General features: G+C 45.9%; 1 protein-coding gene across 1 annotated transcript in view; it reads left to right on the plus strand.

Annotated features, from left to right (window-relative positions):
- The window catches only part of klf8 (Kruppel-like factor 8), a 46,040-nt gene that overhangs the window by 10,981 nt on the left and 8,464 nt on the right, over positions 1-26,595 (plus strand). The window contains exon 2 of the mRNA XM_034551132.1: positions 15,436-15,834. Coding sequence (XP_034407023.1) covers positions 15,436-15,834 — 399 coding nt within the window. The remainder of the gene's footprint in view (positions 1-15,435; positions 15,835-26,595) is intronic.

Genomic DNA, 26,595 nt, shown 5'->3' on the forward strand with positions numbered 1-26,595 from the left:
AGAATGTTTGCTGCATGCCTGTGTGTGTGTGTGTGTGTGTGTGTGAGTGTGAGAGAGAGTGTGTGTTTGTGTGAGGATATTGGCCGTGTCACCTCAGATTAGGCCTTGATGCGGTGGTAGAGGGTGACCCCCCCCCCCCCCCCCCTACCAACCAACCACGCCACTGTCATGAACAGTGGGGGGGAGAATCCCGTAGCCATGACAACCGCGGCCTTGCTGCCAAAACCGACCACAATGAAAAGAAAAGGGGGGGCGGGGGGAGGGTGGAAAGATAGGGGGAGGGAGTAAAGGAGGAGGAGAAGGAAGGTGGTGAAGGGGTCTGTGGTGGGGAGGGTGTGTCTGACAGCGTGTGTGTGTGTGTGTGTGTGTGTGTGTGTGTGTGTCTGTGTGTGTGGTGACAGATAGAGGTTATGGCACTGATAAAGAATGGTGATGTGATCGGGTGAGAGAAGGAGATGATCAGATAATGAGGTCAGGATCTCTAGGATCGCACACACGCACAAACACGCACAAACACGCACATGCACACACATGTGACACACTACTCAAGGATCATGTATTGTCATTATGCAACACGGGAATGCACAAAACAACATTTGCGACACCAGAAAACAAAACAAAACCAGTAGAGCATTTTTTTATTATTTTTTATCGGCATAAAAAAAAAACATTAAAAAAAAATTCTCTCGCCAGATAATACGGCCGGCATCTTAAAAGAATCCGACGCAATTCGGTCAACTTTGCCTGTTTTGAGCACCGAGCATCACGTGGTATCTTTTGCGGGCCAAAACAGAGATTACGCCCTCCGGTCGCTACAAGCCACGCCCCTTAATCACGCTGACTCCCATTCCTAGTTGGGTCTCGGGCGCTCAAGGTGTCACGCTGCACCCAAAAGCAGAGCGTTGAGGAGGCAGCGGTTCACTTAATAGGCTGCGGAAAACAAAAGGAGCTGGGCTGCTGATGTGGTGATTCAGTGATGGAGGAGGGAGGGAGGGGGGGGGGGGGGTGACAACCGGTGAGTGGGAGGTCAGCTGAGTGCCGGGACAGGTGGGGAAAAAAAAAAATAACACACACACAAAGGCAGGAAGTGAAGTGACCTGAGGACACAGAAATAGAATAACAATGGAGCATCTTGGCCTTTTGACGGATGGATTCTGCCTCATTACTCGTGTTGCAGACTTTAGGTTTCTCCACCGATAACGTAAACTGTGTGTGTGTGTGTGTGTTTGTCTGTGTGTTTGTGTGTCTCTGTGTGTGTGTGTGTCTTTGCATCTTTGTGTCTTTGTGTCTGTGGGTCTTTGTGTCTTCGTGTCTGTGTGTCTTTGCATATTTGTCTGTGTGTGTGTGTGTCTGTGGGTCTTTGTGTCTGTGTGTCTGTGTGTCTTTGTGTCTTTGTGTCTTTGTGTCTTTGTGTCTTTGTGTCTTTGCATATTTGTCTGTGTGTGTGTGTCTGCGTCTGTGTCTTTGTGTCTGTGGGTCTTTGTGTCTTTGTGTCTGTGCCTGTGTGTCTTTGCATATTTGTGTCTGTGTGTCTGTGTGTCTTTGTGTGTCTGTGTGTCTTTTGTGTTTTTGTGTCTGTGTGTCTGTGTGTCTGTGTGTCTTTGTGTCTGTGTGTCTTTGTGTCTTTGTGTCTGTGTGTCTTTGTGTCTGTGTGTCTGTGTGTCTGTGTGTCTTTGTGTCTGTGTGTCTTTGTGTCTTTGTGTCTGTGTGTCTTTGTGTCGTTGTGTCTGTGTGTCTTTGTGTCTGTGTGTTTTTGTGTCTGTGTGTCTGTGTGTCTTTGTGTCTGTGTGTCTTTGTGTCTGTGTGTCTTTGTGTCTGTGTGTCTTTGTGTCGTCTTTGAGGTTAACTCTCGCCAACAAGAGCTTTAGAGAAGTGCTCTGACCACAGTGTGTGGTTGGGCCGTGTGTGTGTGTGTGTGATATGTATTTAACTTAGCGCAGAGTACACTAACTTTGTGTTTGTGTGTGTGTGTGTGTGTGTGGATAAAGAGGGCGTGTAGCGGAGCAGCGGCTGCAGCTTTGCGTCAACAGGGTGTGGTGTGATAACAGCCAGGAAGCCTCTCTTTCTCTCTGCCAGATGGAGACACACCCTGCTCTCCTCTGCATGAGCGTGTTTCTTCCGTTTCTCACCTGCAGGACCGTACTTGGTGTGTGTGCGTGTTTGTGTGTGTGTGTGTCACCGCTTCGGAAAACTCGCGTGGAAGGAGACAAAATAATGTGACTCGGCTGCAGAACACAAACGTAGTTTGGCCGCCTGCCAGCGAGCAGCATCTGGTCGGCCGTGAACGAGCCAATCGGCTGCAACACGAGCCGACTGACGGAGCCCCGCAAGGGACGGAAAAAAGAAGAAGAGATCCAGCGTGTCGACACGAGGGGGGAAAAAAGAATCCCGGAAAACACAGAAATACATGCACACACAGGCTGAAACTAGACAACAACAAACAAGAAACGTGCATCAATAAGCCTGAAGGCCAGAGTGGGATGTGACCTTTGGACAGGAAGTGGAACGACTCGCTCGACCTCTATTCATATATATATATATATCCACCCGCGAGCTTTAAAAAAAAGTTTAGGAAATAATATACCGAAAATGTGGTTCGGAGTTATTCACATTAAATTACAAAGAAAATATTTCACCGAAATAATCCCAAAAGCGTTAAATGCAAACCAAAGTGCTTCACATTAAAAATAATATCAGCATGATATCATTTTAAAAGAACAATAAAAAGATTATTAATAAAAAGGGCAAAACGTGTGTGTGTGTGTGTGTGTGTGTGTGCGTGTGTGTTACTTCATGGTAACCTGACAGTGAACCAGCGCTACTGGATTCATCAGCAGCTCTCTGTTGCTGCTCTCACGCTGAAAAAGAGCAATTATTTCATCCGCATTTTTGCCTGTTTTTAATTGTAAAAAATCTGTCCAATCTGTTGTTGTAACGATGGCAACGGAAACCAAAAATAAGTGCTAAAAGATTTGGCTTTCAAGGGGGACCTAAAAGAGGAAACGGTGGAAAAAGAAAAGCCGAATTAACAAAAATATTTAATTTGGTTCGTTCGAGCAGAATGAATCATCTGCTTGAACAAAATAAATTAAATTTCACACCACTTATATTTATCCTTCACATCTCTTCTACTTCTTCTCTTCCATCTCTCCTACTTGTGGAACTTCTCCTTTCTTTCTCTGTCTGCACGAACACAGACAATATATTGTGCAGCAGCAGTGACCTTTGACCCACAGACTGTATATAAGAAGTAGACGTAGTTTGTGGACTGACGTTTTGAAGCCTTTTTATTGGCCATCGGCATCCAAAGTGGACAACTCACCGCCTGTCTTAGTGACCTGTCAATCACCTTGTGGCCCCGCCCTGAAGCATCTCCTGCTTTATGGTCTGTTTGACTCTAAATGACCATAATTTACTAAATGAACATCACGCTGTATTGAAGAAGACTTGAAACTAGAGATTGAGACCAAAAACTAATGTTTACAATGTTTACTGAGGGAATAAATCAAGAGGAGTAGAGTCATTTATATAGACTTCTATACAACCAGAGGAGTCGCCCCCTGGTGGTCAGGAGAGAGAATGCAGCTTTAACAGATGAAGCATAGACTTCTATACAACCAGCGGAGTCGCCCCCTGGTGGTCAGGAGAGAGAATGCAGCTTTAACACATGAAGCATAGACTTCTATACAACCAGAGGAGTCGCCCCCTGGTGGTCAGGAGAGAGAATGCCGCTTTAACACATGAAGCGTAGACTTCTATACAACCAGAGGAGTCGCCCCCTGGTGGTCAGGAGAGAGAATGCAGCTTTAACACATGAAGCATAGACTTCTATACAACCAGAGGAGTCGCCCCCCTGGTGGTCAGGAGAGAGAATGCAGCTTTAACACATGAAGCATAGACTTCTATACAACCAGAGCAGTCACCCCCCTGGTGGTCAGGAGAGAGAATGCAGCTTTAACACATGAAGCATAGACTTCTATACAACCAGAGGAGTCGCCCCCTGGTGGTCAGGAGAGAGAATGCAGCTTCAACACATGAAGCATAGACTTCTATACAACCATAGGAGTCGCCCCCTGGTGGTCAGGAGAGAGAATGCAGCTTTAACACATGAAGCATAGACTTCTATACAACCAGAGGAGTCGCCCCCTGGTGGTCAGGAGGGAGAATGCAGCTTTAACACATGAAGCATAGACTTCACTCGGAGCTTGTTTTGAACCATTGACCCTTAAATTCCTCATTTGTCGTTATGTACTCGTTCCTCTGACAGTCAGCTGTTGTTGTTGTTTTGACTTTTCAATGCACTTTGAACCAACTCTTCTGAGGTTAGATACTGTGTGTGTGTGTGTGTGTGTGTGTGTGTGTGTGTGTGTGTGTGTGTGTGTGTGTGTGTGTGTGTGTGTGTGTGTGTGTGTGTGTGTGTGTGTGTGTGTGTCTGAGAGTGAAAGAAAGAACCTTTTCATGTAATCATTAAAAATCTTGAAATTGCTGCAGGTTCAAATTGAACCCGTTCACCCAGACGGCGCTTCGTGTTTCCCGTGTTGGTGTTGCCATGCTAAAGCAACGTCGTAGTCATATCCTAAATATGTAGTCATATCAGTCATGACATTGTCCTGTATTAAAGGTCTGTATATAGTTTTTAACTTCTATGATCCAAAGTAGGGAGTCGGAGAAAGCTGTCAATAAAAACAAACAAAGTTATCTTTAAAGTTTAGCTTTACTCATGTAAAGTTTCTGGAATCATGTCATTAAATAACGGCTAATTGTTTTTTTAAAAAATATATATATATTGTGGAAAAACATCAGAGCCACTCAGCTCTCGGCGGTGTTTCTCTCAAGACCAGCAGGTTTCCGTGGTGACCGTGGCTCACGGGCGCTCAGCACATCTTATCTCTCTGTGTGTGTGTGTGTGTGTGTGTGTGTGTGTGTGTGTGTGTGTGTGTGTGTGTGTGTGTGTGTGTGTGTGTGTGTGTGTGTGTGTGTGTGTGTGTGTGTGTGTGTGTGTGTGTGTGTGTGTGTGTGTGTGTGTGTGTGTGTGTGTGGATGTAAAGGATCCACGCCTCTCGTTTCCTTCGGCTTAACTAAAAAAAAAAATTGAAAAAACCCTGAGCACAGCTCCAGAAGAGGCCGGGAGGGGGAGGGGGGGGGGGGGAGAAAAGCCCAGATGTCCCCATTTTTTTTTGTCCACCAGCAATCAAACGCAGCGTGCATTTGCGAATCTGCGTCGAGCTGCCGGCCGTGAGTATGTTCCCGAAAGTTTACGCAAACGTGCGCACGTTTAACAATCTGCAAACAAATATGAACGTCACGCATATTTGTAGACATTTGGATACAAAGGAAGCTTTACGGATGTTTACTGAGGGAATAAATCGAGAGAGAAGTAGGCTCATTTTATATAGACTTCTATACAACCAGAGGAGTCGTCCCCTGGTGGTCAGTGGAGAGAATGCAGCTTTAAGACATGAAGCGTATACTTCTATACAACCGGAGGAGTCGCCCCCTGGTGGTCAGGAGAGAGAATGCAGCTTTAAGACATGAAGCGTAGACTTCTATACAACCGGAGGAGTCGCCCCCTGGTGGTCAGTGGAGAGAATGCAGCTTTAAGACATGAAGCGTAGACTTCTATACAACCGGAGGAGTCGCCCCCCTGGTGGTCAGTGGAGATAATGCAGCTTTAAGACACTTGTACAACAGCTTGCAGGTGTCGCATGCAGACAATCGCCACCCGCTGTGCTGTGGGGAGTTATTTCCTCTCGTGCAGGAAGCTCCTGCTAGTCGTGTGTTCAAGGGCAACTGTTTTTTTTTTGCCCCGAGGGACAGCAGTCCGGCCTTCTTCACTGCCGGTTTCTGTGATGTTGGTGTGGCCCCCTTTTTTTTTTTTGGGACACTGGCCCTTTAAGAGGCGGTGGTCCTTCTCCTCAGCTGACGGAGGGGTGGAGGCAGTGGGAGCTATCAGGGAGTGGTTGGTTGGGGGCCAGAGATAAGTGTGTCCTCTCTGTCACCGTGTGTGTGTGCACGTGTGTGTGTGCACGTGTGTGTGTGTGTGTGTGTGTGTGTGTGTACCAGAATCATGACTGCCACATTAACTTTATTTTCTATTTTCTGAATCTATTAGTAATGAATTCAGGACGCTACCGTGTTGAGGTGGTAAAGACGCCACTGGGAGAGGTTAGTGACGGTAGTGAGAGGGGTGATGAAGAAGAGGAGGAGGGGAGGAAGGGAGGAGGAGAAAAGTTTTCCTCCTTTTCACTCCTCTTCCTTCTCTCTCGTGCTCTTCCTTTTTAGTTTTCTCCTCTTCCACCTCCTCCTGTTTTCTTTATGCCCTCCTAGATCATTTTGACACTGTTTTTTTTGTGTCTCCTCTCGATTGCCATCGTTTGGGTTTGTCCTCCCCTCCTCCCCCCCTCCCCCCCCCCTCCCCCCCTCCTCCCCCCTCCTCCCCCCCTCCCCCCTCCGCCCCCACAGCTTTGCTCCCTCCTTGCAGCACAATACAGAGATGTCTGTGCTTGGCACAGCGAGCCTCGGGCTCAGTTGAATGCAACACAAACACCAGAAGAGAGAGAAGCGAACCGAAATCAGCAGTCACCGACCGTCCGCTCACATCTGTCGAGCGAGAACACTTTCTCGGGCTCGACGGGAAGGGGCCGGACTGGTTGCCGTTGGCAACCGCCTTTTTTGAGAAGTCGGGCAACCGATTCTCAGCAGTCGGTGGCGACCGCTTTTTAATCGCGATCAAAGACGGGGAGAGTAAACAGTAAACGCCCTTCCCCCCCATCCCCCCAAATAATGAAATGTTTAATATCTGTTGCATTTGTGATTGATTTTAAAAATACGTCGGAACCAGAAGATGCTGTGAGACAAACCGTGAAGATGTCACTAAACCAGATGAACCTGAACCTGAAGGAAGTGTGAAGTTTCCCAAACGTCTTTTAAATGCAACACACACGTCGCATGGAGCTCAAACTATAGTACTTACTCAAGAGTGTAAAGGGAAACCATTTTTTTTTAAAGTGGGTGTTCTGTTACGCTGCAGATTGTTGGTGTCCTCCTAACTATCATCTCATCTCTGTGACTTATTAACCACGCCCCACACACACGCACACACACACACACGCACACACACACACACACGGAAACACACACGGAAACAGAAAGTAAGAAAGGTTGAGAGGTGGAAAGAGAGCGAGGGAGCGGTGTGTGTGTGTGTGTGTGTTCATGTCTGAATTTGTCTATACAAAGGAAGTGTAGGCCAAAAGCTTCTGACCCTAATCGCTCACACACCATACTTTACGAACACACACACACACGCACACGTTGACTTTTCCTTCATTTTGTGTGTGTGTGTGTGTGTGTGTGCGTGTGTGCGTCTCCAGTTACAGGAGTTGTGCAATCTTTTGACCCTCAACTGGAAACCAATGGGAACTGACCTCTCTGTCCTCTCCCAACTTCTCCGCTCCTCCTCCTTTCTCCTCTCTCTACTTCCTTCTCTCCTCCTCTCTCTCCACTCTCTTGTCTTTTCTTCCGACCGCCCTGACCTGCACTCTTCTTGTACGAAAATGGACGATTGTCCTCAGGTGTTTGCTGTATTTGACACTCTCCATCGATAACAAAACCGAAACTAAGTGACATCCAGCTATTTTTAGACCACTCCTCTGGTTGTATAGAAGTCTATGCTTCACGTATTAAAGCTGCATTCTCTCTCTTGACCAGCAGGCGGCGACTCCTCTGGTTGTATAGAAGTCTATGCTTCACGTGTTAAAGCTGAATTATCTCTCCTGACCACCAGGGGGTGACTCCTCTGGTTGTATAGGAGTCTACGCTTCATGTGTTAAAGCTGCATTCTCTCTACTGACCAGCAGGGGGCGACTCCTCTGGTTGTATAGAAGTCTATGCTTCATGTGTTAAACCTGCATTCTCTCTCCTAACCACCAGGGGGTGACTCCTCTGGTTGTATAGGAGTCTACGCTTCATGTGTTAAAGCTGCATTCTCTCTACTGACCAGCAGGGGGCGACTCCTCTGGTTGTATAGAAGTCTATGCTTCATGTGTTAAAGCTGCATTCTCTCAATGGTCCATTTAGAGTCTAACAGAAAGCAGGTTATGCTTCAGGGCGGGGCTACAAGGTGATTGACAGGTCTCAGAACGGGTCCAAATGATCCTAAAGATGCCGTAAAATCGGTGAAGATGCACAAACTCTCCTCCGTGACTGAACCGGCGCTGCGTCCTGCTTTCGCATTCGCCGCACAGACAAAATTACCGTTTAATATCTGATCGCTATCGACGGCGTGTCGGGGGGAATTTAGACGCCGCCGCAAACTGGGATTGAACACACGGCGCTGCGAGCAGGAGGACGTCGTTTAGCTCGTTTCTCTTCCTCTTCTCACGATGATTGTTCACTCGCTTACATCAGATCACAGCGAAGCCCAAACTGAAGCTGCTGCTGCTGCATATTAAATAAGGATAATGTTTAATGGGCATAGACACACGTGTGTGTGTGTGTGTGTGTGTGTGTGTGTGTGTGTGTGTGTGTGTTTTCTTTTTTTGCAACTGCTCTGGGAAATTGTGGCGTTCATGGGTTGTAGGTATAACCAGACATGAACCGAGTACTTGGACCCCGTGATGGCATGAACAGAGTGCTGCTGGCTGGGGCAGCCCCCCCTCCCCTCCCCCTACCCAACACACACACACACACACACACACACACACACACACATACAGGCCCGGGGTGTTGGAGAGAGGCAGCACTGACCCAGATAGTGTCTCTGTCTCACACTCTCTCTCTCTCTCTCCCACCCTCTCTCTCTCTCCCTCTCTCTCTCTCTCTCTGTCCCACCCTCTCTCTCTCTCTCTCTCTGTCCCACCCTCTCTCTCTCTCTGTCCCACCCTCTCTCTCTCTCAGCACTGTAAAAAAATGTCCTGCCGAGTCTTCGTGTAAATATTTGCGATGGTAAAAAAAAAAAAGATCCAACATAAGATCCAAGAGTTAAGCTAATTCATTAAACATTATTATATTGTTATCAGCTAAAAAAAACTGGATGAAAGACAAAAGTCACCTGTAACTTTCTTTTCGATGTCAGAATTGGTCTAAATATGACATGTCAGATGAATAATCACAAACAAAGAGGACCGTTTGACTGGAGCCGTCCTGGTACCGACACCCAGACACACTCGGGAGCGCTTGAGTGGATTTCTAAGGAACTTCTTCACCCCCGACCGCCGGGTGCCGATCAGCTGTTGTTCCCATTCGGGCCACGTTGCAGCGATCTGATCGGTCGAAACCGCTCCGTGGGAAAAAGATTGGGAAACCGTAGTGAGACAAAAACGTGGATTCTTACATCTGATCACACAATACACGCGTTGTCATCCGGTCTCGGTCAGTCATGTGACTACATGCAGTAAAACAGATTGGGTTAACCCCTCACGGACTTTATTCCTATTAGTGTATTTCTTTACATCTGAGTGTTTGCAGTAAATTCCTTCCTAAATCTAATTAAATTATTCATTTAAACCACTTCAGGTAGTTTGATGACCTAGAATTCACGTTTTTTTTCAAATCCCATTTTATTGTTTCTCATCTTTTACATCGGCGAGGTGGTGCCGGGGGTTTGAATCCCGGACCGAAGTGAGGCACAAAGGACGTGACTCCTCTCTTCTCTGCCCCCCCCCCCCCCCCCCCCCCCAGTAACGGACCGGTTGTTCTGAGCGGGTGTGAATGTGTGGAGCCGTATGAGGACGAAGCTGAGTGTTCAGTTCACGCTCAGTCAGCCTTCACCGGTTAAAAATAGATCTTTTAAAAATGTTGAGATTGGCCTGTTTGAAGACCAGAGACGGATCCTCGGCTGCAGAGCAAATGGGTTTAGGCCTCATCAGCTGATGACGGAAAACAGTTATTCTTTCACTGATTCTTTTGTCTTATTAAATGTCCAAAAGTCTATATTCTATTAACACTGCTATGAAAGAAAGAAGAGCTGCAACTGTTTATTAATTGTGTCGCTCTACGGTGGACGCTCTGTCTGCACTGAAGGACGTGTGAAAATGTTTGAACAGGAAACATACGGAATATTCAAGGATGGTCACGCACAAAGAAATACAATGTCCACATTGCCCAGCCGCCAGGAAGATATGTTCACATGATGATCACATGATGATCACATGACCGTTATTGAAGGTTCCCTAGTATAATAACGAGCAAGAGAGTCCACGGTTGTTATTATCTAGTTCTGTTACGTTGTAACGTTACTATACTTTTACATTGTTTTGTTACATTGTAACATCACTATGTTTTTTTGTTACATTGTAACATGTTTTACATAGTTTTGTTACATTGTAACAGTATGTTTTTACATTGTTTTGTTATTTTGTGACATTACGGTATCACGTTGTTACATTGGACTTTCTAGTTGTCGACTAGTTAATTGATAAAACTCTTTGATGAGGTTATTGTTCAACCCTATTTGTTGGCCAACAAGTATCCATGGGAACAGAAACGTATGAGATTTTGCGTCCCCTGTTACAAAGTCTGCTTGATATTCATTTTCTTCCTTCTTACGCGTATTGTTGTCGCGCATCAAACAAGAGGAACAACATAGATAAACGTCTGAGTGGAATTAGTCATGTGACCCCCCCTAACATGTCATCTCTCATTGGTGAATGTGTTGACCTCAGGATGCCCTTTGGCGGCGCACTGCCTCAACACTGTGGTCATGCTGAACGGGACCGCTCTCTCTTCTTAAAGTCAGCCCCACTCGGCACTGAAAGGGTCCCATCTCCGTCCCTCTCTACCCCCACCCTGACTTCCTGTGGTGGGATCAGAGGCTGACAGGGTCACACCCACCCCACCCTTCTTTATTCCAGGAACTCCACGGTGGACCCCCCCTCCTCACACACACACGCACACACACACACACACTCTTGTCACTCTTCATTTACACGCGTACAACATGCACACTCAGTCTCTCACTATCACTACTCATTAGTGCTGCTTTCTCCACACACACACACACACACACACACACACACACACACACACACACACACGCACACACACGCACACACACACACACTCCTTCCCCTTGTCTGGCTGCAGATGTGGATCAAGTCGGATTTGCCAAAGACTCTCCGTCCTGTTCCGAGTGGTAGATCTGGGTGCGGCGTGAACGCTGCTGATACACAGAAGTTTAGGCGACTTAAACTTCGGTCTGTTTTCTCTGTGATTTATCGCTCACGTCTGAACTCCACCTAGCCGGAGCTCCACATTAGGTTTAAACAACACGCTGAGGAATTATATAGCAAATCCAATTCCAGATATGGCTAGATGCGCTTTTATACGCTCCAATCCAAAAGCAGACTTCCTTCTGGACTCCGAAAACAAGAACGCAGAGTTTGAGGCCTTCTTCCGTTTGTAGGAAGAAAAAAAAAAAGAGATTAAAAAAAGCTTTAAAAAAAGTTTTTCCCTTCAGCTGTGCCGTCCGCAGCCTTCAGCTCTTTCCACCAGACGAAAACAAATCCTCCCTCCTCCAGACTGTTTGACACTCACCTAGAAATGTCAACAATGAGACTCTCACGACTAGAAGAGGTGCTTTGTATCACGTCTCATTAGAATTCCACCTAAAAGCTTTAAGAAGTTAGGTTCGGAGGGTTAAAGCACCTCCCCGAGTGGCCAACAACTTTGCATGTTCTCTGTCTGACACATTTGCAACTTGACGAGACCTTTTAGGTAACGAGGACGTTCGATTGTTGATGGAGAGCCGTTTTTATTCACGACACCCCCGTAGAACTGAATGGTGGAAGGCCGAGCCAGAAGTGGCCAATTACCAGATGATAACGAGGCCGGCCGGCCGGGGCTTGAAAAGGTCACGCTGGATCAAACCCCCGAAAAACTGAATTTAGTAGGAGACGATGGACAGAAGAAGAACGGGTTATGAGAGAAGAACACTCCACTGTAACAATGAAGTCTGTTTCCCTTGTACTTCAAAACAAAAGGACCTCATTACAAATCTTCAGCTGATGCATTTATTTCTGTTTTAAAAAACATGTTACAATGTAACAAAAAATGAAAAAACATAGTAACGTTACAATGTAACTAAACTATGTAAAACATGTTACAATGTAGCCAAAAAATGAAAAAACATAGTAACGTTACAATGTAACACAACTATGTAAAACATGTTGCAATGTAGCCAAAAAATGAAAAAACATAGTAACGTTACAATGTAACTAAACTATGTAAAAACATAGTAACGTTACAATGTAACACAACTATGTAAAACATGTTGCAATGTAGCCAAAAAATGAAAAAACATAGTAACGTTACAATGTAACTAAACTATGTAAAAACATAGTAACGTTACAATAAAAAAAAATGAAAAAGGCCGTCACCACGTTGGTTTTTGGGGACGTCACCATTTTGTTTTCCAGCAATCAGAAACAACACGAGAGGGTGGAGCTAAGTACATATTTAACAAAAATGTAACAAACAACTTTCACGAGGTGTGAACACAATGTGAAAGGATTACAGCTCTAAGACGAAAAGCCTGACCACTCCTTAGACTGGACAACGCCGTGTGAGAAACCTGTCAATCACCTTGTAGCCCCGCCCTAAAGCAGCTTTATGATCTAGTTGGTCCTAATTTACTAAATGAACATCACGCTGTATTAAAGAAGACATGAAACTAGAGATGGAGACCATAAACTCATGTTTACAATGTTTACTGAGGATCATTTTCTCGTAGACTTCTATACAACCAGAACAACCCCCTGGTGGTTAGGAGAGAGAATGCAGCTTTATATTAGATTTATATAATGTATTATATGCCCTCGATGGACTGGCGGCCTGTCCAGGGTGTCCCCTGCCTTCGCCCTATGTCAGCTGGGATAGGCTCCAGCGCCCCCGCGACCCTAATGAGGATAAGCGGTATTGAAAATGGATGGATGGATAATGTATTATATTAAGACACTTCAGACCCGGAGTTTGTCTCCTGCTTGTAATCTTCTAGTTGCAGTGCATTGTGGTCCATTTCCTACTCGTTGTGTAGAAATCCGATGGATTTCCTTCTGTGTGGTTGTTTCATGTTGTTACAAAATGGTGGCCAACAAACCGGGTGTTACCTTCAGGGTTTCATACATCTGCTCTTAAAGACATGGGTGGCCCGGTGTTACATGGTATGAACCCACAGGGACCCATGAAATAATAAAGCGATAGAAAGTAAAGTAAAAGCTGCTTTAAAAGGTAGTTTGGCGTAAATTCAGAGCCTGGCTGGGGGGTGGGTTGCCAGTTGGGGGGCGGGGGTGGGGGGGAAGGTGTGGCATTGAGCTGCCTTCACCTTTGTTTGGTAACACAGAGGGGGCTCTGTCCCATTACAATGGGACTGAGAGAGCAGTGTGTGTGTGTGTGTGTGTGTGTGTGTGTGCGTGTGTGTGTGGGAGGGGTTGTGCTGGCAGCCACACCCAGGCTGATTGGCTGATGCCACACCTCACAGTGGAATCCTCTGGAGCGGGTCACATGTTGGCCTGCAACAGTCTTTAGGCGGACCTGGATTTGGCTTTGTGGCTCTCCTCTCAGCTCTGAGTTTTATTTGAAGTTTAAAGTAAAGTAAGTACATGTTTGCTCTTGCACTGACCTTTGACAAGATATTGTACCTTTTTAATATCAATATTTCATTGGCATTAATGTGTGTGTGTATAAGCGCTACGTTTCCCAGGACAAGCAGGAAGTTTAGAACTACCTTGTGTGTTTCAGCCGAGAAAGAAGGCGTGAAGTCATCACTTCCTGTCTCGAGTCGTGCTCACACAGGATCGGTCGGTTAGTGCGAACGGGTTGAACCTCCCGACGTGTCAGGTCTTCACGTACGAGGCAGCTCAGGCCTGCTGATCTCAACAAGCCACACTTCTTTTTTTTTTTTAAACCACAACTTAAACCGCAAAAGCCGAGTTAAAAGAGGAAGAACAAAAAAAAATCGGGGAAGTCGTCTATTTCATGACGACTTCCCCTAGTGGCGGCCGGATCGGCGGTATTCAACCTGAGGGTCACGACCCGGCCGCGGGTCAGCTGGAAACTCAAATATATAGAAGTGAGATTCAATCTGTCAATCTGAATGATTCGGGCTCAATTAACAGTTAAAATATAACAAATGGATTTTGTTTCATAATATTCCACTTGAGTTTAAAGACCATATTGACAACGTGATCAAAACGTTGTGTCTTGATTAGTCAATTGAGGAAGGAGTTGTAAAATATACAGACATACAATTCAATCATTTAAATAATCATTTCTTTCTGATTAGAAATCACAATGCCGGACATTTTAGACAAAAAGTTCTGTGTTTCGACAACATTTAAGACCTTTTCTTTTGTTGTTAATTGGATAAAAGCTTTTTGTAGATAAATAAAAAGCATAAAAAAATCAACTAAAGAAATCAAGAGAATTCGATCGACCCGGATTTACGGTTTTATCGCACACGACGACGACGAGTTCACCGTCGAGTAGATGATTTATTTATTATTGGATCGTTCAGCCGTTAATACTTTTGTTTTATGGCTTTATTAGGAGGCAGTAGTTGAGGTGGCACATTTAGATGCGAGAGGAGGGAAGTGGACACGGAGAGAAAATGGAGACAGCGAAGAAGAGAAGGGGTGTGTGTGTGTGTGTGTGTGTGTGTGTGTGTGTAGGAGTGTGTGTGTGTTGAGTCCCTCTGCCTCGGCACTCCCCACATCTCTCTCTCTCTCTCTCTCTCTCTCTCTCTCTCTCGGCTTCCAGAAAAGGGTGTGTCCGCCTGCCTGCTCTGAAAGGGAGGGAGGGGTCAGTCCACTACTCCTCCCTACTCTCTCTGTTATTTCTCTCTCTCGCTCTCATTCCCTCACTGGCAGCCTCAGGATTAGGCCTTTGTCTCTCTGCCTCCTCTGTCTCTCTTTTGCCTTTTTTTATTTTTTTTAATTGATCTATCTGTCTTCTTCTTTTTAAACATTTATTGAACAGAATGTGTGTGTGTGTTGCGTCACCCCTCCCCTCCTGGAAGACTTGTGAGAGGTTTTTTTTTCTTTTAGCCGGCGTCTAGCTCGGAGGTAATTTTCCCCCCTCCTCCAAAACTCTAGCGTGCCATTTCCTGTCTTACTTCCTCTCCTACCTGTCTTCCTCCCCTTTTCACATTTTTCCTTCCTCTTCTCTTGCTTCCTTCTTGTCCCCCCCCCCCCCCCCCCCCCTCGCCCACTTCACTCCCCTTTCCTTCTTTAACCCCCCTTCCTGTCCTGGAAGTTTTTGCCTTTTTTCTCCCCACCCTTCCCTCCCCTTGTTTCTCTCTGCCATTCCTCCCAACCCCCTCTTTCCCCCCTCCTCAACTCCCCCCCCCCCCCCCCCCCTCTTATCACCTCCTCTCGTTCCCTACCTTCCTCCTCTACTTGTCACACACACCCCATCTCACCTTCTCCTCCTCTTCCTCCTCAGTGCCAGTCGACTCCTAAGCAGAAGAAGAGACCGGTCGGCGCCCAGAAGACGCTGAGGAGCGCCGCCAAGCAGAGCGCCGTGACCAAGCTGCAGCAACCGCCGTCATCGCCGCCGCCGGCAGAGGAGGAGGAGGAGGAGGAGGAAGAGGAGGAGGAAGAGCCGGCGACCAGGCCGCAGGAGGAGGAGGAGGAGGCGGCAGTCAAGGAGGAGCGAGAGGAAGTGGCTACACAGTCGGTGAAAAAGAAGAAGAAGAAGAAGAAGAAGAAGAAGAAGAAGGAGGAGGAGGAGGAGGAGGAGGAGGAGGAGGAGGAGGAGGAGGAAGAAGAGGAGGAGGAGGAGGGCGGTACAGCCATGCCCTCTGTACAGATCAAACCAGAGCCGGAAGAGATGGAGTGCACGGTGAGAATGCGAGGGGGGGGGGGGGGGGGGGGGGGGTGATTGGTTGATTGATTTAAAAGAGGGCGTGTTTGAGTTCACGCCCCCTTTTTTTTTTTTTTTTTCGAGTCAGCGATTTTGAAGATTTATTCATTCGTTTCTAACTCAAGGGAGTCCCGTTTCACACCAGTTCTGCTTTAGTGCTACCCGGGTGTCACGTTGTCATCTGTTCCCTGTCTGTAATGACAACGTGAACTCAGGAGGAACCCACATCGTTGGGTATGGAGCGCCGTCACAGTCGCCGGGCATTGACCCCCCTCAGGTGGGCTCGGTTCTAGTGTTATAGTTCAGGGAGTGGGTCCGATGGGAGCTACCGACACCAGGCTGGAGTTGTGATTATTAAACTGGAAGTCTTTTGTTATCAGGTGTAACCGTTAAAGACTGAGAAGTAGAAGTCTAACCAGGTTATCTGACTCCACCCCTCTCTTGATGTATTCCCTCAGTAAACATTGTAAACATTAGTTTTTGGTCTCAATCTCTAGTTTCAAGTCTTCTTCAATCCAGCATGATGTTCATTTAGTAAATTATGGTCCATTTAGAGTCAAACAGACCATAAAGCAGCGTATGCTTTAGGGCGGGGCTACAAGGTGATTGACAGGTCTCTCGTGCGTCCGTTTTTCACAACGTTGAACCTTTTCACAGGTGTGTGTGTGTGTGTGTGTGTGTGTGTGTGTGTGTGTGTGTGTGTGTGAACAATCTCTCAGGACTAAGCTCCTCCCTCTTGTGTCACTTCTGGTTGCGGAAAAAAACAAACAAAAAAGATGGCGACAGCGGAAATGCCAAAACTCGAGGCTTCAAACCGGCGGGTGACGTCGCGACGCCCCGCGGCCGCTTCTTATGTAATTATGGTGACTATGGTAACAGATTAATGCGTTTGGGGGCTTAGCGGCGACTTAACTCCACGGTTTATAACACTACGAGGACGGTTTTCCATCACCGTTGGGCTTCGTGAAAGTATGAACGCTCCCTCAGATCCGGCGTGGTCGTGCGGTCCCAGAGAGTTAAAGGTCAGCGGTGAGTTGTTGTTACCTTCGGATCTCCAGATTCAGACCAACAAACAAACCGTTTCACACCCGGTCTGGAAATGGATGGAAATCAAGGGTGATGGATTGGCGCAGAGTGAGGAAGGAATTGATGACGAGGGGATCTGTAGATGGAGGGATGAAGCACAATGAACGGGGGATTGAGGAGGTGAGAGGATGGAGTGATGATGAAGGTCAGGAGCGTCTTTAAATCTAGAAAAGAAAAGTGATCTCTTGATGCAGCTTCTTCTTCTTCTTCTTCTTCTTCTTCTTCTTCTTCTTCTTCTTCTTCTTCCTTTTCTTCTCCTTTATCTTCTTCTCATCCTCCTTCTTCTCCTTCTCCTTCTTCTTCTTTATCTCCTTCTTCTTCTTCTTCTTCTTCTTCTTCTTTTCCTCCTCCTTCTCCTCCTCCTTCTCCTTCTCCTCCTCCTTCTTCTTTATCTCCTCCTTCTTCTTCTTCTTCCGACGAGCTGAAACAAAAGGATTTGTTTTAAGTCTCGCTCCATTAATGACTAATTAATCCAGGAGATTATGATTTTCCCGCGTCGGCACAACGTTCTTTAGCCCAGGAGGAACCCTCTGAACGAGGAACCCTGTGAATGAGGAACCCTCTGAACGAGGAACCCTGTGAACGAGGAACCCTCTGAACGAGGAACCCTGTGAACGAGGAACCCTCTGAACGAGGAACCCTGTGAACGAGGAACCCTGTGAACGAGGAACCCTCTGAACGAGGAACCCTGTGAACGAGGCACCCTCTGAACGAGGAACCCTGTGAACGAGGAACCCTGTGAACGAGGAACCCTGTGAACGAGGAACCCTCTGAACGAGGCACCCTCTGAACGAGGAACCCTGTGAACGAGGAACCCTGTGAACGAGGAACCCTCTGAACGAGGAACCCTCTGAACGAGGAACCCTGTGAACGAGGAACCCTTTGAACGAGGAACCCTGTGAACGAGGAACCCTCTGAACGAGGAAGCCCCCCTCATGGTGTTCAGCGGGTTCTCCGGTTCTTGACATTTGCAAGGTTCTGCATGTGAAGCGGCACCGTTGACCCTTTTTGTTGTCGTTTTCTTTTAATCCCCCACGAGTGACTTTTTGAGTATCGGCGGAACGAGCTCCGTGAAAACGAACGGGGGGGGGGGGGGTCAGGGGACACGGCGGAAAAAGAGAGAGAGAGAGAGAGAGAGAGAGGAACTCCTGCTCGGGGGTTCATGAGCTGAGCTTTCTTTCCCCTCGTGGTCTCTTCCAGTCGACTCGTCTTCCCCCCTCTCGGATTTGAGTTGTGTAAACAAACATTAAAACGTGCGCTTTAAAGCCTTTTTAAAGCGCCCAAATACCCAAAATATACCGACTTGATGCCCAATAAAGACTTTTTAACTTTGTGGTTTTCAAACCGCTCCACCGACTCCTTCCCTTTCATGGCCGTCCCGTGTCGGTTAGTCGACCTCCTCGTTTCGGTCTCTGTTTAGCAGATGATGTCTTTTTATTTTTTATTTCAAATGTGCAGCATTCGCATTTTGGACTCTTCTTGATATTTGGAGCTGTTTTTGGTTCCAATAAATCTCTTCATGTGTTTTAGAAAAGTTTGTCTTTGACACGTCGACTAGATCATAGTTGAAAAATTTGCAATAATTACCGAAGTAAACGGACATCAATCAGCAGCAGGAACCGAGTTTAAATCGCCGTGACAACGAGACACGGCTTCATCTCTATTTGTCTTTTAAACTCTATAAAACCCGCTTTGTCTCCATTTTAATTGCGTGTCGCACCTTTTTTGCAATTCTAAATTATGGGTCATTAGGCGTTCAGATTATTTGGTTCGGCCTTTTGTGTTCCCAAGAGACGTGCTTAGTGACTCACCGTCACTATTTTAAAGAGACGGCGCTCGTGTTTATGGGACACGGTGATTATCGGTGGCGATTTAAAAAATAAATATATAATTGAATCGCAAGTAATTAAAGCTACAGGAGTGCTAATGTGTCACCGGGGCGGGCGTGTTGCTACACCTTCAGGTCCGTCGTAAGCGGAGGAGGTGTAGAATAAAGGGCGTGAGGCTGGACTGGGTGGAGGAGGAGAGGGATGAGGAGAGGGGGATGAGGGGTCGAAGGGAAGGTGGAGAAAGAGGGTGAGAGGGTGTGGACGGTCAGATAAGGGAAGGCTGCACTGCAGGATTATGACTGCCATCCATTTTGTCCTCCTCTGTGCTGCCTTCAATGTTGTTGTTGTTGTTGTTGTTGTTGTTGTTATCCATGACGCTGTCCCGGTTGGCTCTGTACACGGAGGCTATCTGCTGCCATTGATTTTCATTAGGGGAAGCTAACGCTGCTAACACCTCAAAATCCCCAAAACCGGTACATTATTTAATATCTCTGGAGTGGAGCACCCTTAATTATTCTTGTTTATTTAACCCTTTAACGGCTCTTACGTGAACACAAAAAAAAGGGACGTGGTGATCGGTATGGAGGATATCATAAAACACAATATTTATGATTGATTAAAGATGCAAAAGGCCTTTTTATGTGTAATTCCAGCTTTGTGCTGTCTTTGACCTTTCCAAAGCTTCTCTTGTCGAGGACCAACGTGACTCACGATGCACCCCATGAACAGAGCTTCCTTAGCATATATATATATATATATATATATATATATATATATATATATATATATATATATATATATATATATATAAAAGCAGATTTATAACTGCTCTTACTATAGTGAGTGACAGCAGTGATACTAGGAAGCCAATTACATGTCGGTGACTTTCGTGTTTAAAATACAGGTGATCGCACAATACAAGAATCATATTACAGGTGTGGATTTCCATTGTAATAAACCATATATATATAAATATATGTGTGTGTGTGTAAATATATATATATATATATATTTATTTATATTTATATATATATTAATTTTAATATTTATTTATATATATGTGTTTATATTGAGATATATATATATATATATATATATATTTATATTTATATATATATTAATTTTTATATTTATTTATATATATGTGTTTATATTGAGATATATATATATATATATATTTATATATATATGAATTTTTATATTTATTTATATATATGTGTTTATATTGAGATATATATATTTATTTATATTTATATATATATATATATATATATATATACACACATATATTTATATACTGTATATATGGAAATATTATGAATTGGTTTATATTCACAAGCAGTAGAAAACATGTTACCTGTGTCCTTTATAATAATGAATATTCCACTAAATTAAGAGGGAAATGTCTTTATTCTTCAATTTTATGGTTGCTGAAATCTTTTAAAAAATCTTATTATAGCACCTGAAGTGTTCAGGCTCTCGGATGTTTTACTTAAAAAAAAGACCTACAAGTGTCCGTTATGCTTTTCTATCGTTGCCTGACAACAAAAACAGAAAAATCTTGAGTGTCCGAAAATAACGTTTTGACTGCAAGTTTCAAGCTTTTGACTGGAAATGCGTCACTTATTAACAATATTAACACGCGTTATACTCACCATTTTGTGCCTCTAGAATATTCTGAATGTACTGTCAATAATAACGGATAATAACTGCCAGATGATGCCCATAAAGAGGAACATCAAGCTGAAGAAGTGGGGGTTGCAATCAGGAGACCCTCAGGAGCCTCCACACACCTGCTGACGGAAAACACACACACACACACACACACACACACACACTCCTGATTGGCTGATCAAAAAGAAAAACAAGAAGGAAAGAAAAACCCTGAATTATGTCAGCGTGTTCTCATGAAGCGGTGCGGGGTTGGGGGAGGGGTCTGCTAGAACCCCGTGTGTGTGTGTGTGTGTGTTGGGGCATGGTGTGGTTTGGGTTAGTGCAGGCTGGGGGCTGGGTGGAGTACTATTGCGTAAGGGATCATTAAGCAGAGTGTGTGTGTGTGTGTGTGTGTGTGTGTGTCGACCACACCCCTTAGGAGTTTCCTGTCTAGAGATAAAGTCCTCCTGGTGTTCCCTTTATGGTCGTCTCTCCTCCTGAACCTTTAAATCACGATTATCACCTTTTTTTTTTTTTTTATCGTCTCCAACTGACAAAAAAAAAGTTAAATGGTAAAACAAACAAACATCAAGATGTTTACTGGTTCAACTGGTAAAAGGAGTTTTTATTACGCTCTGTAGGACTCATTTATTGGCCCTTTTTTTTTTTACATTTACATTAACCGACTTTAATTACTTTGTACAAAAAGGAATCCAAAGTTTTTTGCCCGTTTTCTGGCAACTTCCAGTTGGTTTTAATTCGGTGTGCAAGGCTGAGAAATATATATATATATATATATATATATATATATATATATATATATAAATATAAGTATATCATGACGAGATATCGTTGCGTCGTCTTTTCCTGGTTTTTAAAGGCTGCGTTTTAGTAAAATTACGTAACTGTCAAACCCAATATCCAATAACAACAGAAAATAATTAGATTTTCTCTTTTCAACACATTGTTCATGTCAGGAAAATAAAATGTTTTGTTCCTTTTTTGAAGTTGTTCTTCGACGATTTTGGCGCCCGCCGCCCCCCGAATCTCGCCGTCTGGTCGCCATCTTGTAAACGACCTTTCTTTCTTCTCGACCCTTGGACGTGTGCCGGATGTGTCGTGGTTGCAGGTGTGCGCGTGTTCGAGGGTGTGTTTTGGAAACAGAGAGTAGGAAGCTGAGGTTTCAGGAGCGGCGGCGCTCCAAAAGGTTCCCGCGCCGGGCAGCGGGAGGCGCTCACGAGTCCAGAAGAAGAGGAGGAGGAGGACAGGTGGAGAACGGACAAGACGGACGGAGGAGGAGAGTACGCGGGGTGGAGGGGGTACAGGTCAACGGGTGTTTGTCAGCGCGTCAGAACAAGGTCAAAGGTCACCCTTCTGGCTTTCCAGAGAACCACTTCCTGTCTTTCTTCAATACCTCTTGTTTTACACTCCTTTATCTCGTCTCTCCATCGCTCTACTTCTACTTTCTCTTTCAAACCGTCACACTTAACCCCCTCTCTCTCTCTCTCTCTCTCTCTCTCCCCCCTCTCTCTCCTCCCCCTACCTCTCCCTCTCTCTCTCTCTCCCCCCCCCTCTCTCTCCTCCCCCTACCTCTCCCTCTCTCTCTCTCTCCTCCCCCTACCTCTCCCTCTCTCTCTCTCTCTCCCCCCTACCTCTCCCTCTCTCTCGCCCTAATAGTATATGTCGAGGGAGGCTCTGCTTCCGCTCGCCCCGTCGCCATGGCAACCGTGGCTCTGGCGGGAGTTGCCGAAAAGATTGTGTTGCCTGACCCCTCCCCTCCCTCCTTCCTCACTCCTCCTCTTCCTCCTCCACCTTTCCAAACCAGCCTCTCTCATCCCCCCCCACCCTCTCTTTCTAACTCACACATACACATACACATACACACACACACACACACACACACACACACACACACACACACACACACACACACACACACTGAATACCTGCCAGCACAACACTGAATAGGCCTGTAATCTCTCTCACTCTCTCTTGCACATACACACAAATACACACTGAGGCCCTCTCTCTGTGTGTGTGTGTGTGTGTGTGTGTGTGTGTGTGTGTGTGTGCACGGGTGTGTGCACATGTATAAGTGTCACTGATGTATGCACATAAACAAGTCAGTTGTCCTCCGGTAAACAGGAGCACTCATGCACAAAGACAGGCCACAGCATACACACACACACACACACAAAGTGACAGTCATGTACACACACTCGATTACTTCCCCGTGTGTGTGTGTGTGTGTGTGTGTGTGTGTGTGTGTGTGTGTGTGTGTGTGTGTGTGCGCGCGTGAGAGCGCATGAGACATGAGAGGTTAGAGGCCTATTTGTGCTTTTGCCAGGAGGGCTTTGCTAGCATGTGTGAGTGTGTGTGTGTGTGCGTGTGTGTGTGTATGTGTGTGTGCGTGTGTGTGTGTGTGTGTGTGAGAGATGCATTCAATGCATTCAAAGCATTCAAAGGACAGCACATTCACAATTTTTCGGATGCAGAACGAGATTCCGACTTCCTCCAGAGCTTCTGGTCGGGGACAGGAAGCAGGAAGGACTCCTTCGCCCTCGACGCCATCGGGACGGCGTATTTAAAAGAAGTACGACGACGTCGTGATTCAGTTTTCTTTATTCAAAGCTCTCGTCGAGGGGGGGGGGGGGGGGGGTGGGGGGGGGGTTGGGGTTGGGGGGGAAGCACTTTGTCAGCGCCCTCTGTCACTCTGACTTTGACCTCTGACCCTTTTCCGCCTTCCCATCCCAGCCGAATGCGACGAGTTCACGCCCATTAAGGGAATAAATCTTCACAAGTCCGAAAAACAAAAGAGGCGGTTTTATAATTCTCGAAATACACGTTTGAGGGAGATTCCGATCGAACGATGACGACGTCTCTTAATCGTACGACGTGGCCGTGGCCGCCAAGTGAAAACAAAGGCGAACATTAATACATCCATTTGTTGTCGCTCCACCTTCACCAAAACGTGTTCATAATCCACGCCTATCTGTGACCTCCCAATGGGCTTCATCTCTATTATTATTATTATTGTTATTACTACGGGCTCTCTTGATTGGTGCTCCTCCTCCCGGGAGGATTTTTTTGGTCATTTTTGTTGACAGGAGCTCTCAAACTTTTGCATCTTTCCAAGCTAGCTGGCTAATTTTCCTCATTTGCACCCCGAGGTGAAGGCACATCAATCACAAGGTGGACCGACTTCACGTAGTTTACGATGCAGAGTCACACCGTTATGCCCCCGAACGGGATTCCTTCCGTTCACCGACGTGTGTGTGTTCGTACTTTGGTCTTTTTTTAACCTCCGAACACGCGGCTGAAATAGATTAATGTTTAACGGGCTCAAGGTGGATCTTTCTTTTTAATTGGGTGGGCTGCACACTCATGCGGAGAGCTGCACAGCTGCTGTTAAAACTCTGTTTGCTTTGAGGTTGGAGCGAGGCCGTCCTGTGGGGTGTGTGTGTGTGTGTGTGTGTGTGTGTGTGTGTGGAGGGGAGGGGGGGGGGGGTCTGAATAAGTTACTAAGCGCCCAGGAAATCAACACTGACTGCTATTAGGTAATGTTAGGCCGGGAGTCAGGTTGCTGAATCAGAGAGGACGGAGACAGTTTGGGGTTTCCTGAGGTGGGTCAGGCTGTTGAGGGGTGGAGCTGTGTGTGTGTGTGTGTGTGTGTGCTGGGCGGGGCTACGTGTGTCTCGGTTAACACCCCCCCCCCCCCCCCCCCCAGCTGTTGTTTTTGCCCTCTGTCTTCATTATATCGGCCTTCACACTCAAGCTCACGTGTTCCACCTGCCAAACGAAATAAAAATCATATTTAAGTCGCGTTGACATTGACGTGTTTGACTCTCCCTGCAGGTCCGAACCGAAAGGTGCCTCTCTCTCTCTCTCTCTCTCTCTCTCTCTCTCTCTCTCTCTCTCTCTTCACCTCTCTCTGCATCCCTCTCTTTCTTTATCCTCCTTTCATGAAATGCAATCTTAAGATCTTAATGTTTGTTTGTTTTTAAATCGTACAATTTGTGTACGGGTCGTCCCTCTTCGTGAGGTCGCGGTGTCGTCCGTGTCACCTGTGGACTGATCTGTTGCCGTAGTAACCATGGGGGGGGGGGGGGGCATCGGTGGAATCCAGTATTTTTGAGTCTCGTGTGTGTTGAGGCCACGTGGAGGCGTCCCCCAAATGTGTTGCTGGTTTCCTCTGGCGCCATCTGGTCAGTCACTTTTACCCCCCCCCCCCCCCACCAATCAGAAAGCCTCATTTGCACATTTCAGAGAACTTGTAATACAAAAGACAATTGTCTTAATGTCAATAATCAACCTGTGAAGTTTCATGGTGATATTTGTTAGTGAAATCGTTTACCATATTCACCTGTAGAGTGTGAAATGTAACTTTAATCTCTTTTTAAAGGACGTTTTCTCACTCTGATCCATAAATCTCCACTTCAGAAGCTCTCACATCCACCAAACTGTACATGTTCATTCATAAATATATTATGAAGGATTCTACAGAGGGGTTTGTTCACACATCATTCATAACCTGATTTATACAAGATTCTATTACTATAAACATTGATTATCGTTTTTTTATGGCTGTTGACAGTATTTTCTGATTCATGGAGCCAAAGAGACTTCTATAATTCTCTCTGTAAAAAACATTTGACACCAATGTTCACATTTCACAAGATAACGCCTCATTTGCATACGTAAACACGGCGTTTCTGTAAGTTCTGTGGTCTCTTTGGTTTGTGGCTGTCGACGTGTCGGTCGTGTCGCTGCTGACGCGATAATTGGTCCTGGCTTCCTGCGTCGGCTGTAAAGAACCCAAACACACACAAACACACACACACACACACTCGGTGGCCAGGGTCTGTGTGTGTGTGTGTGTGTGTGTGTGTGTGTGTGTTTCACACCACGACGAGAGAAAACGGGAAGGAGGAAAACATCTGCATGAAAGAATGAAAACGCTCCATTCCCAGTGTGTGGACATGCGTGTGTGTGTGTGTGTGTGTGTGTGTGTGTGTATATATATATATATATATATATGTGTGTGTGTGTGTGTGTGTATATATATATATATATATATATATGTGTGTGTGTGTGTATGTAGTGCCATAACGGTGCATGTAAACATTCCTCTAGGGGCCACACAAGGTCGCTCATGGCGTAGCTGTTCAGTCCCTCCTCATCTTGCTCGCCGCTTCCATTCAAGTTGGAGATCACATGAATTAATTGCGAGGCGAAGACTGGGTGACCCATTTTATGGCGGTAGCAGTTGAACTGAGGGGGTGGGGGGGTGGGGTGGGGGGGGGGGGGGGCTCTGCAACACGTCTACAGATCCTTCGTGTTGCATCCAGACACGTCGACTTTACTGGTTTTAAGGTGTGTGTTTGGGGGGGGGGGGAGTTGGGCTTCTAGAGTCTCTGTGCCGATATTCAAATCAAGACAAAGAGCTCCATTGTCTCGTGATCAAAGCTCATCGGCGAATACGCGTCGCTTCAATCTTAAAGTTTTTTTAACCTTTTTCTTTTTTTTTGTGGCCGGGGTCTTGAAAACGCATCTCGAAGGCATTCGGTTTTCATGCACCGGTCAGTTTAGATTATTTTGGTCTATTTTTGAGAGTGTAAAGAGAAATTCCATGGTGATGTATATTATTTATTTATATATATGTGTGTGACCTATTCACCCGTAACATCATGAAAGTGTAAAATCACCTGTCTATAGGAAGAAGAGTGTCAAGGAATTCAATCTTTATTATTCAGAAGCTTTATTTATTTTTTATTTTTTTACATCCTCTCCTCTTCTTCTTCTTCTACTTTTGGGGATTTTTTTTGCAAAGAGTTTAATCTGAGCGAAGCCGTGAAAAGAGGGCGAGGAGAGAAACGGAGAGAAGGGTGGAACAAACGAGAGAGGCAGTGGGTGGAAAAAAACGAAAGCCGACGAGGGAGGAGAGGGCGAGGTGGGAAGACAACGAGGGCGTGGCTGATGAGGAGGAGAGAGAGAGATGCTGGAGGGGGGGGGAGAGAGAAAGGAGAGAGAGAGAGAGAGAGAATAAAGGGAGGAAGAGGAGGGTGATGGAAAGATGAACGGACTGGGAGGGGAAGGGAGTTGGTGGTGGGTGGGGAACAAGTTGAAAAAACATGGAGTCAGCTGATGGCTCCCAGTTTCCATGGCAACGCTA

The sequence above is a fragment of the Cyclopterus lumpus genome, chromosome 14 (assembly GCF_009769545.1).
Source record: "Cyclopterus lumpus isolate fCycLum1 chromosome 14, fCycLum1.pri, whole genome shotgun sequence".
Lineage (NCBI taxonomy): Eukaryota > Metazoa > Chordata > Actinopteri > Perciformes > Cyclopteridae > Cyclopterus > Cyclopterus lumpus.